We start from the raw sequence: 15522 nt of genomic DNA, 5'->3' as shown, positions 1-15522 counted from the left end.
GAGAGAGAGAGAGAAGCAAAGATCTGAAACAAAGGGTAATTCGGTCTGGAAAAAATCGCTAAAAGTTAAAAATTTTGTTTGTGGGAATAGATCTATAACAGTTTGAAGGTTGATGGGAATTTTAGAATCTGTTTTTGTTAATGGGAAAAAAAATCTCTAAATTTAGGGTTAGTGGACATTTTCTTTAAGTCGTCTCACAAGTTTGTAATTTAAGATTGAAACGTGTGACACTTGTTTGAATTGGTACCCTGATCATGAAAACGCACCCTGGTGAGTAATTTTCTCACTCCACGTTCAACCCCCAACATTTACAAGTCCATTATTAGTCGGTTTTTAAGTAATGTGAGCCTGCAAGATCTATGAACGCTGAAAAAAGTGTCAGCATTCAGACAATATGGGTCATCACGCCTGCGGGTTTATAATATACAAAACTTTGGTTAAATTGGGATCTAAATGCTCTTATGCAGATATCGGCTTGACCCATATTTTAGTTGGATTCTAGAGACTCAAATGCGGTTCATAATGTTCCTTGATTATTGGAAAAAATAAAAATAAAAATTGTTATATGGGAGTCGGCATAACTAAACGGAAGTTTTAGAACGACTTGGTTTTACACATAAGCACAAGATCTGAACGTAGTGCCACTTGTTGCCAGTGTTGTCCTCAAAGATTTAGATTCTTAAACCTCTCGAAGTTCTCTCAGTTCCCATAAATTCTCATCCACATGAGACTTGGTCCCTCTTTATCGCATCAGCAACAGAGATTGAGCAATGTTGGTTTCACCTCAATCTAATTGACCACCTACACAATAACAAATAGTTATCTTTGATCCCACATTTTCTTACGAATGTGATTTCGGTTGTTCCAGTAATTAGTTCAAACGCTTTTCTTCTATTAGAATGCGGTTAAAACCAAATAAATTACCCTGATGCTACTTGTGAGATCACTTTGTTCTGCAAACCAACTTGATTTTCCCCTCTGGCTTCAACCATTCATCCAAAGCTCTTCCAAACTCTTTCAATCTCTTCCTTTTCTCTGGTCAGTAGTTGTTCTATACCTCACCCTCCTAAATATTAAAAAGACGTTCTTTTTTTTCTTTTTTTTCTTTTTTGTTTAGTAACAGTTTGCTTTCCTAATGTCTATAACATTCTATGCGAAAACTTGTGAGGAATCCTAGCTAGCTTTTGCTAATAAATACTGGCATTGCAATTTTCTTTGGCATAGTTGAAAAATCACAGCTACATAAAACGTTAGCTTAAATTGGGAGGCATGAGAGATCAAGAGGATGTTGAAACAAATTCAAGGCAAGGTTTTGCTCAAGACTTTTCCAACATGGACAATGGAGTCCCACAACCAGTCACAATGAGTCCCAAAAACTGGGCAGGTGGTGAGCTCAATCCACAAGATGCTTGGCTACCCCTCACAGAGTCCAGAAAAGGGACTATCTATTCTACTACCTTTCATCTTCTGTGTTCAGGACTTGGAATTCAAGCCCTTTTACTACCTGTTGCTTTTGCTACTCTTGGATGGTAAGTAACAAGTTCTTAAGATTTTTTTATTTTTATTTTGGCCTGATTGATACATATGTCTGGTGCTTTTCTCTCATGAAATGAAAACAATAACTTGTTACATAATCTACTCGATACTCAATTACTGATTGAGTTTTACATGAGAAGTTATTGCAACCCTCCTGAAAATAAAATGTTGAACCAAGTACCTTGAGGATGAATCCTGATATAGAATAGCCTATAGATTTCACCTGGGTTTTTGTAGAAGGAAAGGGCTATTGCAGTACTTGCAAACAAACTTTAGCTTCTATAAAGAAAGTTCTGTAGGCACATAACAGGAAGCAGAAAATGTTTGGTTCGCTCTCATAACACTTTCCAATGGTTGCAGGGCATGGGGAATCATATGCTTGTCAATAGTGTGTTCATGGAAGTTCTACACGATGTCACTCCTTGTACGATTACATGAATCTGATTCTGGAATTCGATATAGTAGATACGTCCACCTTGCAGTAACTGCCTTTGGTTAACACCACAAGCTCTTCTTCTTAAGCTAATAGAGTAAAGGGCTTGTAATGTATTGACTATCTTTCTTCTTTCTTTTTTTCAGGTCCAAAGCTAGGGATGTTGTTAGCTTTGTTCCCAGCAATGTATCTTTCTGGTGGTGCGTGTGTGCAGCTAATCATCATAGGAGGTGGAATTATAAAGCTTCTAGTAAGAACAGTGTGCAAGGATGGTGCAACTTGTGATCCTAATTCAATGCATGGTATATTGTGCTTCTTTGTGTTTATGTTCATGGCTATCTGTGTAGCCGAGTACTTCCCCAACTTGAACTCCGTAGCTGGAGTCTCTGTGATTGGTACCATTACAGCAATTGTATATTGTACCATGATATGGGCTCTTTCAATCGGCAAGGGCAGGCTTAATGATGTATCGTATGAGCCTCCAGCTATGGACTCTACCATGGAGTCCTTCAGTAGTGTACTGAATTCAGTTGGCATCATTTTCCTTGCATTCAGAGGTCAAAATGTTATCCTTGAGATACAGGTGACTGTTTGATCTAGCTCATTTTCATCAAAGCTTCATTATCTTGCCAAGGAATGATGATTTGACATGGTTATATTGATGTTGAAATCATTAACATTTTTATCGATTTCGCAATGCTTGTGGGAGTAAAGGTCTATAAACTGATGCAGGGGACATTGCCATCAAACCCAAGACATCCTTCATGTAAGAGAGCGTGGAGTGGAGTGACTATATCACATGTAGTAATAGCCTTGTGTTTGTTTTCTCTTGCACTTGGTGGATATCGGGCTTATGGAAACAAGGTGAGAGAAATTTTTCAAGGCTTCTGTACATGATCCCAATAAATGTTAGCATCTAATCATATTTTTTGCAGGTACCTTTCGCGAATACAGAAGTGGTGAAAGCCGTTTCTCAGTTCCATGCACAAAAAATCTCACAATTTGTCCTGGAACTACTTTGCATACTGGTATTGATAAACTGCTTGACTACATTCCAAATCTATGGCATGGTAGTTTTTGACAACTTTGAGATGAAGTACACCATTAGGAAGAAGCAGCCGTGCCCGAGATGGCTTCGGATAGTTTTACGCCTTTTCGTTGGTGGATTTGCATTCTTTTTAGCAGTTGCCTTGCCATTCTTGGGAAGACTATCACCCCTACTTGGGGCAGTTACATCAGTGCCTTTGACATATGTTTATCCATGTTTTATGTGGAATTCTATCAAGAAACCAAAGCCAAAAGGCGTCATTTGGTGTACTAATATGGGACTCGGATGCTTGGGAGTGGTTTTGAGTGTTCTTTTTGTTGTTGCAGCAGCTTGGGATTTGGCTGACAAGGGCTTGGTTGCCAACTTCTTCAAGCCGTAATTGTTAAGACAACCACCGGAACCTAAACATTTTTGTCGCGAAAGGGACAGTGAAAAGCACATTGATGCAATCAGCACCCTATAGCTAAAACTGATAAGTTGTCCCTTATGTAATAAGTGTGGATTCAAAAGTTAGAAATTTCAAGCTCAAGATCATATCAGAACATTGATGCCCCATGGTAGACAATCACTGGAACCAAGCTAATAGCCTAACAATGATGAATGAAGATCATTTTTGATGACCTGAGTTAGGAAGCTACTCAAAGACGATCTTTTCTCATTTGGTCTTTGAAACCAGACAAGTTAAAGAAAATGCTCTTGTTTATCTTGAAAACAGTTCTCCCATATGCTTTGATTAATTAAAGGTTACCAAGCTATTTTGTGACTAATGTATTCATCAAAGTTGAACATTCCGAGCACCGGCCAAGTCCATCCATGTGAGCCGTACCATTGAACCCTTGGCGAGCTCCTAATCTCGAAGCCTTGCTTGCACATAGCTAGGCAACTCTCTACTGAAACCTCTTGATAACTGCAGATTCTGCACACCGTCCACACCGACCCTTCTTAGTTTTCTCCTCCCCATTGGTCGATACGAGAGCCCTTGTATGTATGCAACCATATAATAACGCATTGCCCTGTCAGCAATCCACGCTCAAAATCACTATAAATATCAGCAATACCAGACCTTGAACCATAACTCAAAAGTATCATCAAATCACTGATACCAAATCACAAATTGTTGTTCAAAGCCTTCTTTCTGTGTTCACTTAGCACTAGCACAATGGCGGATCAGTACCAGAAAGAGACCAAAGAGAACCATGCAGCAGCAAAGGTGGAAGAAGAGCCTGCTACTGGCTGTGGGATGTTTGATTTCTTGAAGAAGAAGGAAAATGAGAAGCCCCAACCTGAAGAACACAAACACACCACGGCTGAAAAGCTCCACCATCATGATGGCAACGACTCTAGCTCGGTAAGCTGTCTTCCATTTGATCTTATTTGATCCTTTTTTGGTATATAAACCTCAGAAGAAGGGGTGTTTGATGTGGCTAAACCTATGTTGCTTACAGTCTAGCAGTGACGAAGAAGGTGGGGAGAAGAAAAAGAAGGGACTGAAAGGTAAGATCAAGGAGAAGATCGCCAGCAAAAAGAACGAGGAAGATCACCATTCACCGATTCCCGCTGCAAAGAGCAATGATATCGAGAGTGGAGTTTCAAATGGTCAGGAGAAGAAGGGATTCATAGAGAAAATAAAAGAGAAGCTTCCTGGACAGCACAAGGAAGCTGAAGCCGGTGCTCCTCCTGAGTATCATTCTCCACATGAAGGTGAGCCAAAGGAGAAGAAAGGAATTATGGAGAAGATTAAGGAGAAGCTCCCTGGTGGTAACAAAAATGAAGAGGAGAAGCCCAAGGAGTACTAACATGCATGAGATGATGGAGCCAATAAATGTTTAGATCTAGCTAGCTATGATATTTGCTTGTAATGTGTCTTGCTTGTATTCCTTTCTGTACTCGTAAAGTTTTTGTTTGTAATCTGTCTTGTTTAAGGTTTATTGTAAGATTTTCATGTGCTGTTAGGCATGTAGTCCTGCAAGTCTTCTCTTCCTCTTGTTTACCATTGCAGCATTTCCTAAGGCCAGGACCTCACTTACTTTGACGTGAGGCCCTTAACCTACTAACTAACAAAACAAAACCTTAAAAAATCAAAGAGTATCATAAAATCATGTCAGCACTTTAGCTCAACATTGTGCCCCGCATTATTTATCTTTCATAGTCCAACCAGAAGTCCATCCTATTCTCATAAAAAAACAAAAAAACAAAAAATCCAGAAGTCTATCCTAGACTCATCACATAAATCTCATATGCTCATGAAACAAATTAATCAATGATCATGCTTTATACAAATCAGTTCTACAGATGAATGGGGGAGGCTACAAATACTTGTTTCCTTCCCCAGTCTATTCTTTACACCTACTGAAGTTTTACAATGTAAATGAAACGCAAATCGACCACATTAAAACTGTGTGAACATAAATTTGTGGGGTGATGGAGTGAATAGCATATGATAGTTTAAACAGTCGGGGTTGAAGCAATTAATGAACAATGAGATCTGCAAAACTTACTGATGGTAAACGAACAGAGTATATGATTCAGTGATAGACACAAGATTCCGTCAAATTAGAATGCTTGCCTAGATTGCTTCCCCTCAGAGTGACAGAGCATCTAATTCTCCTATAAAACTTGGACTTCACTAGTTTTCCCAAAATGTAGGCTCTGGAACGCACAACGAATGTCAGATTCAGCGGCACTGCCACCTTCTCGTGATTGCCTCTAACATCAAGAGCTGAAATTCCACCATAGAGAGACACTTGAGACCCTCGCACCACTGTCAATATTGTCCGATGAGTCTTCCTTGCTTGGTAAAACTTTTCAATCTGATTCATTTCATCGTTACAAAAACAATAACATAAACTTACTGAAATGAAGCTAGCAAATAGCAATGACTACCAAATCCTATATAAATAAACCAAAAACTGCTTTAATATGTTCTTGCTATCAGCTCCATGGATAAAAGCTTCTTGACAGCAGACCGTTGTCAATTCTAAGGGTTATTAATTTGTTCTGAACTGCTGCATATACATTTCCTGCAGTGTCCCAAACTAATGAAAGAAGAAAAACCAAACACTTACATGAAAACCCAACCCACCTATTATAGAAGGACATTGCCAAAATAGTGATTCTCTCTGTTGGGGTATCCATCAAGTACTGAAACTCAATAACTACACCCTTGTGTTTGGTCACACTCCATATCAACAACCCCAAAAAAATCAATATGTACTTTGAAAATAGGCAAAACTGTATATAAGGACAATGGTCCCTTCCCCCATCTGTGACCAAGTTGTTCCTCTCCTAAAGGAAATGAGCAATTACCAGTCATCCAAGGAAAGCTAAAAATCCTAAATAGCAACAAACAAGCTTACATGCCAGAAAAATGAATGAGCAATTTTCCAATGACTAAAAGGGCAAGCTTGGGTGTCCCCAAGACAACATGAACATGATGTGCACTACAAACCACCACCAAGGTGTGAGCTTGTTTAATATAGCCTTAGCCCAAAGTTTGAAACTTTCAAATACGCATCCCAACAAAGATGTGACTCTCCAATACGTATTCTGGTTTAGTTCAGGCTTTTGCAGTCAGTCACTTCCCCAATAAAGACGATGACCCATCACTATTTTCAAACTTCCATCTCTCCTATCTATATCCCACCTCCCAAAAACACAACCTTAAGTGTGAAATGACAACACTACCCCTGGGGCAGAGGTTTTTACCTGACCGGAGGCGACCTTGAGCTGGTAATAGTGGAGCTCGAGAGGAGTGGACGTGACGTGGACGCCGAAGAATGTCCCGGGGTTCCTGTAGTGAATCCTGACCGTCGAGTTCAGCGACAACATGTCCGTCGCCAGCCCCGAGTTGTCCACCCCCGCCTGTATGTTGAAGCTCTCGAACACAATATTCTGTACGTAACAAGTCAACCGGAGAATTTTAACGGCGTTGAAAATGCAGGAGAGGAAAGAGAAAGGAGAAGAGATGGCGTTACCTTGACGAGGACGTGGGGCTTGTAGGACTTGCTGGCGCCCCAGAGGATGAGGGAGAAGAGGGTGAAGAGGAAGACGAACAAGAGCAGAAAGCAGAGGTAGAGCCTGACGTTGCGGCCGGGGGAGACGGTGTCGTTTTGGTCGTCGGGGTCGGTGTCGGAGTCGGCGTCGGGGCGGTGGAGGCGCTTCCAGGCGGAGTTTCGGGGGTTTTTGAGGGAGGCGGAGTAGCGGGAGGTGGAGGACTCGCGAGAGTGGTGGATGGGGGAGCAGTGGTAGTAAGCAGGGTGGCCGGGGGAGCCCATTGGGCTTGAGCCGTACGACATCTTCTCGGCGTCGTGGTTGGACGGGCTTTGGACGTAGTAGATGGGCCGCCGCGACGGCGACCGCGGAGGAGTCGACTGCTCCACGCTCATCGTCACCTCCGAGTCCGACTTGGCGTGCATTGTTGACACTTTTCTGATACACGAGTGGTTTTTTTCAGGGTGTTGGGTTCTGGATTGTTTTGTTTGTTGGGGGCTGGTGTGAAAGTGGAACGAAGACGAGGAAGAAGAAGAGAGTGCAGAGGGTTTAAAAGCGAAGCTGCTGTCTGCGGCTTCTTTGTTTGTTATTTGTTTTTCATTTCTAAGAACATGGGGATTGATCAACGGCCAGGATGAGATGATTTCTGATGTACGTTCTTGTCATAAATGCTGGGTGCACTGGGATCTGGTTTGGTACACCGTACAGAATGTTTGAAATGTTCAAGTTTTTCGTTTTTTCTTTTTCTTTTTATTTTCTTTTACAACATATCCAATTATGCAAGATCAATGTTCTTTGGTTCGTACATTATCAAATAAATTTGTAACTTGTGGATGTTACTGCTTGCTACTTTCCTTGTACCAACTGCATAGAATGTAATAAAAAAAATTCACTATCAAATTTAAATAAAATATACGAAACATCAATTTAAAAGATAAAGCTCCTAAGAATTTAGAGCACCACATATTGAAACCTAAGGTTTCGTGTAGCATAACGGCGTCAACAGTAACCGTTCTTACCGCTAGAGGCCTTATTGTGTCAATCTTGTCCGGTGTGTGTCGGGTACGACGAAGAATTTTTTCTTGTAAGTTTTAAAAGCAACAATGGTGTCGGGAATTTGCGTCTCTAGTCGTTGTTTTCGTTAGGCTACACATTGCAAGGCTGAGGCGATCTCATATATGTGCATGTTGCATGCTGAGAATCAAAGCCTGTTGTTTGGATTGATGAAGGATGCATTCGAATCGTGATTTGACTCGGACGACCGTAGTGTCGGCATAAGCATGCGCTTCTGGTGGGCGTGCGTGGATGGTATGGCTACCATAGGTTTGTGTCTAGCGTGGCCGCCGAATTAAATCGGGCCCACCACCGACTCTTGCCGTCCTACTAGGGTTCCGATGAGAGTTGGTTCGTGTATAGGGATGAGGGATGTCTGAGTGGGCTGGATCTGTTGGTTCAAGCCCACTTCCCGCATTTCTCTTTCGTCCTAAATTTCATCTTGAAACCTGAGGAGGTCATGTGGAGACCAAATCTAAAAAAGATTCTATCGAAAATTTGAGATAACCTCCATTTAAAATGGACAACCCTTACCTAAACAAGGTCTAAAAACACTTTTAAAATTAATCACAATCCAACCTTTTACACCGGGAGCCTCTGTGCTTCCTACAAAAAAAAAAAGGTTTGAGGCAACGACTTGAGGCCTCGCCTCACGCTTCCGCTATTTTAAACATTGATCAAATCCAAGGTGCTTTCATTGGCAATGCAATGGCCTTAGCATGCCTCCTCCAGCGACTCTGTAGCACATCCAAACCCCTCAATCGAATTTTCGAGCATAACCAAATGCTCTTCTCCCTCTAATTCCTTCAACTCAAGTTTTTCGGCATGTTGATCAAGCTCCTTCTCCCTCAGCTCCCTCTGATCCAGAGCTTGCATTCGGGTCTGGAGCTGGTTCTGGGTCGAGTGGTAACGGGCTCGAAGCTCTATTAACTGCCGGGTCAAGTTGACCACGTTGTCTTGTAATTCCGGTGTGAAATTGAAGACCCAGTACCCGAGTTTACTAAAAAAGACTCGAAATTGAAGAAAAAGAGAAGACTGAAGTAGTAGTCTCCATTGGAAAGGTCGGTTGTTTGAATTGGGCTTGTGATTTAGGGGGAGGCCCTTCTGAAGCTCGCAAGGTATGATTCACACTCAAATTACTATCGATTTAGTTTTCTTTTCTTTTCTTTTTTCTTCAAGACGAAAGGTCAGTATTACCCTCACCTTTGCACATGTATCCTCCGTGCTTCCAACCTGATAATTTGTTATGCCCATTGACTTTGGCAAAGATAAAGCTGTCACGAAGTGCAAGAGCCACTACAACTAGAACTGGAACCGAGGATTTTCCATTTTTTTCTTTAACTAGCAGCAATCGGGTTGCCAAGAGAATCATGGATTACAAAACCCCCCTGTTGCTGAGTCACTAACTACTTAACCATCAAAGTTAATTTTGACTACCTTATTTGTTGGAGCTCGCCACTTGATCCATATTGGGTGTGATGTGAGAGCTCTACTCCTGTTTATGTCATCAAAAGAGCAAAGATTCCTGATAATGTTAGTAGAGGAGGCCACTACTGAAGAAGGATTGGTGGTAGTGTTCTTGATGGTCAAATCATTCATTTCCTTCCATATTTACCAGCAAGTGACAATCATTTTAGCAAAAAGTTCTTTTTGATATGGTTGCTAGAAAACTTTAATATATTCATCTTCCTAATCAACAAGTGTAACACCCTAGTCTCAAATTTAACTGATAATCATCCATAATTTATGACTGACATGAACAGAAGCAACACCATTCCAATAATTCACTCTTTACAAATATGAAGCAACATAAGGAAAGTGCTGGACTACGCCAACATTCCGTACGCCAGAGTGGGTCCAAAACAGGTGGCTACATATTATCTATAGGGTTCAAAAATGAAGGGCATATACGTAAATCCAGCAATTAACTTTTGTTAGCAGTAAAAATCACTCGTTATAGTTAAAATCTGAGCGCCGGAGGTTCTTGCCGCCAAGACGGCGACGGAGGAGTCGAGGTCAGAGGGCGGTTCTTCGAGGAATATAGTGATGGGGTCGGCACACGGCGGAGGAACTCGGTCGATATTGATTCCGATAGAGACGCAGCGAGAACCAACTTCCGGCGAAGCTATGAGCTACTTGTTTGCGAAATTGGTTTTGCAATAATTGAGGCAAAAGGATTGGCTATGCAATACAGGTTTGTGATGGTGTGGGTTGCTTTGCTCTCGGGCTTATCGGAATTAGGAGAGTGCGAGACCAACATGTAATTAAGGTGCCGACACTTTTGTTTACATTTAGATGAACACGACGATGGATGTGGAGTGCAAAGAGAGATGAGTAATCCATTGTTGGATCATACTAGAGGAATAGCTAATGTTGGGTCAGTGGCTAATTAAAAGAAAAAGGAAGTATTCAACATCTGGAGCTATAGGCGCAATCGTGGCAATACCACTTCAAGTGAGTTAAAGAGCATGCATGTGCTGGCATTACCACTTCAATTTTGTGTAGTTTTATCACCAACTAAACCTTGTTTCTTATTATGATATGCCTCTTGCAGTTCTCAGTTTGCACTTCGGTCATATTTGTACATTCTTTTCCATGAATTGGTGCTCTCGCTCTTAAGCACGAGACCTCCGCCGATAACCACCGTCTCTCTCAAAAGTCAAAACGCTTCGTCGGGATAACTACTTTCGTTCCTCTCTAGCTTCCACTCCCAGCTCGGCATCTAGATCTATCTCCCTCATCCTCATTGAGAAGCATTTTGCAATTTGCACGGAAAATGATGATCAGGAGCTTGGAACTAGAGTAAGAAGAGGTTAATTTGATGATCAAGAGTTTGGAAGCCTAGCCTAGAATGTTGGTGATCACATTTGTCGTTACCTCCCTCAAGCTTCAATGCTCTCGTTAGATGACAAGAAGCTTGCAACTTTGTTGTCAGATACCAAGGACTGCAGCTTGACAGGAAAGGATGCATCTGGGATTTGAAACTTATATATAGCTAGTTGGATGACTGAATCAGATGGAAATCTGTTGACAATCACGAAGCTTGGATCTGCTGGACCATATCTCAACTGAAAAATGGCAGGATGTTTTCGATTTTGATACACCTTGATGACATTAACAAGGATTGGAAGTCACACATTGTTTCTTCAGTGGGCTTGGTGAAAACTATTTTTACCAGGTCAACAGAAATTACATCGTTTGCCGCTCTGTTTAAACGAAAGTGTTGGCGTACGCATACAATGGCGTTTTGTAGCTTTTGCCGCAACATAATAACCAAGATAATAAGATTAATTTAAAGTTAATACCTCTAACAACTCGCAGGGTATTATAATAGGAGGATGAACACATGTTAGAGTCCAATCTTTTTTTTGCAAAGTCACAATAGCCAAAGACATGGTTGACTGTTTCGTTGTCCCTGTTATGCTCGGTGAGTCGTGTTTGAAGTTTTTGACAGTGGATGGGAGATGGAAAAAAGATTCAGCTATGTCAATGACCAATGTGACATGTCAAGCAGCAGATCATCTTTGGTTATTCTGTAGCATTTGTGCTTTAAGCTGTGGTAAAGAATGAAAAAACAGTTACAATCAGGTAATAATTTCATTCCAAAGCTCGGGCCTTTGTTGGTAAACAAGTGCAGTATCCTTTTGGTAGACGAGCAACAAAGTCATGACTGAATCCAGTAGCAACATTTCTCCCTTACGACATCACAAATCTTTTGTAAATAGCAATGACAATCAGTATCAATCGAGATTCGAGAGATTAACTTAGTGATTGGGAAGGCTGATAGTTTTGATAATCAGTACTCACAATTCATAAGAGCAAGTCCACCCCAACCCCAAAAGCAAGACCCAAGCCTTGGCCATGTCAAACGAAAACCCAGCTAGAAAGAACCTCCCTCCACCCATGAAATTTTTTTCACTTAGGTCAGACCTCGATCATCACCTGGGTCAAACCCATGACCCAGGCAAAGGATTTTGACGACCTGGGCCTTATGAGCCACCTTAGCTCGCCTACACCCCACCACATGACGTCAGCCACATTATGGCACAGTGACGCCCAAGCCTCAACGCATTTCTCTCGCGCATCTCTGGCACGACCGAATCAGAGAGAGAGCAAGACGCGTGCCACAGACACATGCCGGGAAGCTTGGACGGTGCCGTCGATGGAAGACCACTGGCGAATCCCAAAAAGTAGAAAAAAAAATGATGTTTTTAAAAAGAATTAAATTTAGTTTACCCCACTCTGGTTTAGAGGTGAATTCATGTTAGTCCCTAAACTTTCAATTTCATCAAATTACTCCCGAGCTGTTGTTTTTTTATCTGTCGTCTCCTATCACTCATGCTCCGTCCAATTGAGACATTTAATCCAACTAAAGAAGGCTAATATGGTCTTTTAACACAAGTTAGCTCCAAAATTCTAAAATTTCAAATTTTTCCATAAACCGCACTGTATACCAAACCTTATTGTATAGAAAAAAAAGAATTTAAAACTACACAGCAGTTCTAAGATATCAAACATGCCCTACTATAAGTTTGGATTAAACGACCAAAAATGACCAACAAGGTTAAGCTGGTAATTTAACTTCTCAACCCCTAAAACGTCATCACACGTCATCAAATTTCAAACACTACGTTCGGATTAAACATCCCAATTGGACAGAGCATGAGTGATAGGAGATGGTAGACAGAAAAATAAGAGCTCGGGGGGTAATCTGATGAAATTGAAAGTTTAGGGACTAACATGAATTCACTTCTAAACCATAGTGGGGTAAATTAAATTTAATTCTTTTAAAAAATAGAAGCAATTCGTGAAATTATGGGTAGGAGAAGATAGAGAATGAACAGCTTATCACAACCATACCTCTAGCACACAATTTGGCGTCAGAAACCCAAACCCTAGCCTGAAAAGCAAAAGCTTCCCGGAGTCGATTCGATCATCACGGTGAATGCATGTGAGACTGACGATGGGGGTTTAGGATAGGGAAGAAAGAGGAAGGTTTTGGCCAAGTCTGGCGTTGCGGGGTGGCCGGAATCGATTGCGTCATCTTAGGCGATCAAAGAGCAACACAACTTCTGATCGTCTTCGAAGAAGAAAGAGTTGACCCGATTTGGGTCAGTTGACCTGAGTGGGTTTTTATAGAGAAAGTGAACGGCCCAGATTTAAAATGAAGAGATCTGACGGTTGAGAATTAATCATAAATTTTTAATTTCTAATTTTTTAAAAATAATTTTGTTTTACCGAAACTTTGATAAAACAAAGAAAATAGTTCGACGCTCCGAAAAATAATCTGAAGACGTCGGTGACCTTGTGTCGACGCGTACTATGACACCGGAGCCTTAAATCGAAGACTCGACATTTCAGGGAAAAATCCAAAATAAACCAAACATATAAAAAATATAATATAAAATTTATTAAACAGTCAATGTCACGTGGCGACCTAAAAACTGAAACCGTAGGTAGAATTTGCTATCTAGTTTCATTGTCACATGGCGACCTAGATCACACCTATGACCCAGACCTCCGAAGACGAGCGGGTGGACTTGCTCTAAGGTTCCAAATAGCTTAATAGGATTTGGCGGGAGAATTCGTGTGATATGGCCTCGAGCCCTCCTTGGACTACAAGTCCCTCTTGTGGCATTCCCGTTCTCTCTAGTCTTGTTGAAAAGCACTCCATGGAACTAGTAGGTGTTCGTGGCATTGAGAATAGTTATCGAACCTCACTAGTCTAACGATACAGGGTCTGATTTTAAACCTTATAGAAAATGTTTCGAGAATGTTCAAAAAAAAAAAAAAATGTTTCGAGAATGGTATCATCTGACCTAATGACATTAGTGTTTACGTACTTAATAACAGAAGGGAAAACACAATCAAAGTAAGCCAGCATGTTAAATTTTGAAGTGAATGAATTTACAGGAAAATCATCAAAACTATCCCACATTGGGCACCCCAGTACTAGTACTACTACAACTCTCCTTGTCCTCAAACTCCTTGATCAAATCAGGGTCGACATTCTCCTCCGGCTCCCACGTGGCCTCATCAATATCCGTCCATTTCACCAAGTACTCCATCTTCCTGTCGTCCCCGACTCTCTTCCCCACCACACCCTCCGCCACAGCATACTCCAGCCCCGCCTCAAAGTCCCTCACCAAGTCCTCCCCAATGAACCGCGCGTTGACCCACTCGTTATCCCCACCGTCCTTCCATTTGACCAAATACTCAACGGCATCCCCCTTCCCTCTCTTCTCCAGCAACTCGTGCACCTCCGCGTACTCGAACACAGCCCCCTCCAGCTCCCGAATCACGCTCTCCAAACCCAACCGCCTCGCGAACTGAACCGGGTTCCCTTTCGGCGTCGTCCGCAGGATCTCCTTGGCCAAATCCAACGGCTTCCGTCCTCTCTCGTCCTCCACCTCCGGGTCCGCCCCCAGCTCCGCCAATAGCTTCACGACACCTGGCCTCACGTACCCGGCCGCCATGTGCAACGCCGCCAATCCACCATTGTTGTCCTTGTGATCCAGGTCGGCTCCAGCCTCCGCCAGCAGCCGCACGCACGCCTCGGACCCTAAACCGGCGACGAAGAGGAGCGCCGTGCGGCCGTCGGAGTCGACGGCGTCAACGTCGCGGTCGTCTTCGGCGTCGAGAAGCTCCCGGAGAGCGGCGTCGTCGGCGTTCTTGGCGGCGGTCCACCAGGGGCTGTCGTACTCGGCGACGACGTCTTTGGCTATGGAATCGGAGGAGACCCAGGAAGGGGCGTGGCCGTCTTTCCACTGGATCAGATACTGCATTCCGGTGGGGGTGGCTCTGCTGCCGATTATCTTGTCGACTTCTCCGTACGACTCGTCGTCTGAGAGGGGCTTCTGGGTTTGGAGGAATTGGTTGGGTTGGTTGTGGATGACGGAGATGGAGGAGGGGTTGGGTTTGGGGCGGATGATGATGAGGTGGGGTTGGGAAGGGAAAGAGGAGGCGGTGAGGTTCGGAGAGAGTTTGAGGGCGCCGGAGACGGAGTACTGGTGGTTGACGAAGAGGGCGTCCATGGTGGGTGGGTTACTGAGCTCTCATCGAGAGTGAAGAGTAGAGAGTGTGGGAGAAGATATCGGTTAAGGATAAGAAATCCCATCCAATCCATTTCTATCTGGTTTGTTTTCGCGCGAGAGAGTGTGGGACATGCATTGGGCTTCTTGGACTAGGACCCTCTTTGTAATGAATTTCACGGTGGGCTATTGAAGTTTTTGATCAGCTTCTAATGAATTTCACGGTGCGGTGCGGGTTAAGGCCTGGACCGGAGTTAGTTCATTTCTTTCTGGTTTCATTTGCCAAAACATATTCGCATTTCAAATGACTAATCTGAATAATATTCAGGTAAACCACATTTCCTACGGTTTTGGTGCGGTTTCAGATTGAACCCAGATAAATCCAAACAGTCATACCCAAAATGCTAGGCCCAATTTGACCCAACTCTCCC

General features: G+C 42.6%; 4 protein-coding genes and 1 non-coding gene across 5 annotated transcripts; 3 read left to right on the top strand and 2 right to left on the bottom strand.

The window, feature by feature from the left end:
- The first annotated feature begins 1332 nt into the window (after positions 1 to 1332).
- Positions 1333 to 3396, top strand: LOC101300506 (lysine histidine transporter-like 8-like). Its single transcript, XM_004292231.1, has 5 exons — positions 1333 to 1529; positions 1897 to 2030; positions 2116 to 2552; positions 2702 to 2833; positions 2905 to 3396. The coding sequence occupies exons 1-5, from the start codon at positions 1333 to 1335 to the stop codon at positions 3394 to 3396; spliced, it is 1392 nt and encodes a 463-aa protein (XP_004292279.1).
- Positions 3397 to 4043: 647 nt separating this feature from the next.
- LOC101300217 (dehydrin COR47-like) lies at positions 4044 to 4813 on the top strand. The gene is made up of 2 exons (XM_004292230.1): positions 4044 to 4365; positions 4463 to 4813. The coding sequence occupies exons 1-2, from the start codon at positions 4177 to 4179 to the stop codon at positions 4811 to 4813; spliced, it is 540 nt and encodes a 179-aa protein (XP_004292278.1). The 5' UTR covers positions 4044 to 4176.
- Positions 4814 to 5542: 729 nt separating this feature from the next.
- On the bottom strand, positions 5543 to 7432 carry LOC101299929. Its single transcript, XM_004292229.1, has 3 exons — positions 6992 to 7432; positions 6723 to 6908; positions 5543 to 5827 (listed from the first exon to the last, which is right to left on the bottom strand). The coding sequence occupies exons 1-3, from the start codon at positions 7430 to 7432 to the stop codon at positions 5543 to 5545; spliced, it is 912 nt and encodes a 303-aa protein (XP_004292277.1).
- A 3057-nt stretch (positions 7433 to 10489) lies between these two features.
- On the top strand, positions 10490 to 10994 carry LOC101292467. The gene is made up of 2 exons (XR_183913.1): positions 10490 to 10514; positions 10615 to 10994. It is a non-coding gene; the product is annotated as an uncharacterized LOC101292467 (transcript).
- Positions 10995 to 13987: 2993 nt separating this feature from the next.
- LOC101299641 (signal recognition particle 43 kDa protein, chloroplastic-like) lies at positions 13988 to 15106 on the bottom strand. Its single transcript, XM_004292228.1, has one exon. The coding sequence runs from the start codon at positions 15092 to 15094 to the stop codon at positions 13988 to 13990; it is 1107 nt and encodes a 368-aa protein (XP_004292276.1). The 5' UTR covers positions 15095 to 15106.
- Positions 15107 to 15522: the final 416 nt, after the last annotated feature.

This window comes from Fragaria vesca, linkage group LG2, assembly GCF_000184155.1.
Source record: "Fragaria vesca subsp. vesca linkage group LG2, FraVesHawaii_1.0, whole genome shotgun sequence".
Classification (NCBI taxonomy): Eukaryota; Viridiplantae; Streptophyta; class Magnoliopsida; order Rosales; family Rosaceae; genus Fragaria; species Fragaria vesca.
Note: the sequence above shows the minus strand (reverse complement) of the source record. Positions and strands in the feature narration are given on the sequence as shown.

Excerpts from the sequence above, each read along its gene's own strand:
- LOC101299929 (XM_004292229.1), bottom strand. The coding sequence starts at position 7,432 with ATGCACGCCAAGTCGGACTCGGAGGTGACGATGAGCGTGGAGCAGTCG. Across the intron at positions 6,909-6,991 it reads AGCCCCACGTCCTCGTCAAG|AATATTGTGTTCGAGAGCTT; the intron begins GTAACGCCATCT and ends TGTTACGTACAG. Across the intron at positions 5,828-6,722 it reads TCAAGGTCGCCTCCGGTCAG|ATTGAAAAGTTTTACCAAGC; the intron begins GTAAAAACCTCT and ends GAAATGAATCAG.
- LOC101299641 (XM_004292228.1), bottom strand. The coding sequence starts at position 15,094 with ATGGACGCCCTCTTCGTCAACCACCAGTACTCCGTCTCCGGCGCCCTC.
- LOC101300506 (XM_004292231.1), top strand. The coding sequence starts at position 1,333 with ATGGACAATGGAGTCCCACAACCAGTCACAATGAGTCCCAAAAACTGG. Across the intron at positions 2,031-2,115 it reads CCTTGCAGTAACTGCCTTTG|GTCCAAAGCTAGGGATGTTG; the intron begins GTTAACACCACA and ends TCTTTTTTTCAG. Across the intron at positions 2,834-2,904 it reads ATCGGGCTTATGGAAACAAG|GTACCTTTCGCGAATACAGA; the intron begins GTGAGAGAAATT and ends TATTTTTTGCAG.
- LOC101300217 (XM_004292230.1), top strand. The coding sequence starts at position 4,177 with ATGGCGGATCAGTACCAGAAAGAGACCAAAGAGAACCATGCAGCAGCA. Across the intron at positions 4,366-4,462 it reads ATGGCAACGACTCTAGCTCG|TCTAGCAGTGACGAAGAAGG; the intron begins GTAAGCTGTCTT and ends TGTTGCTTACAG.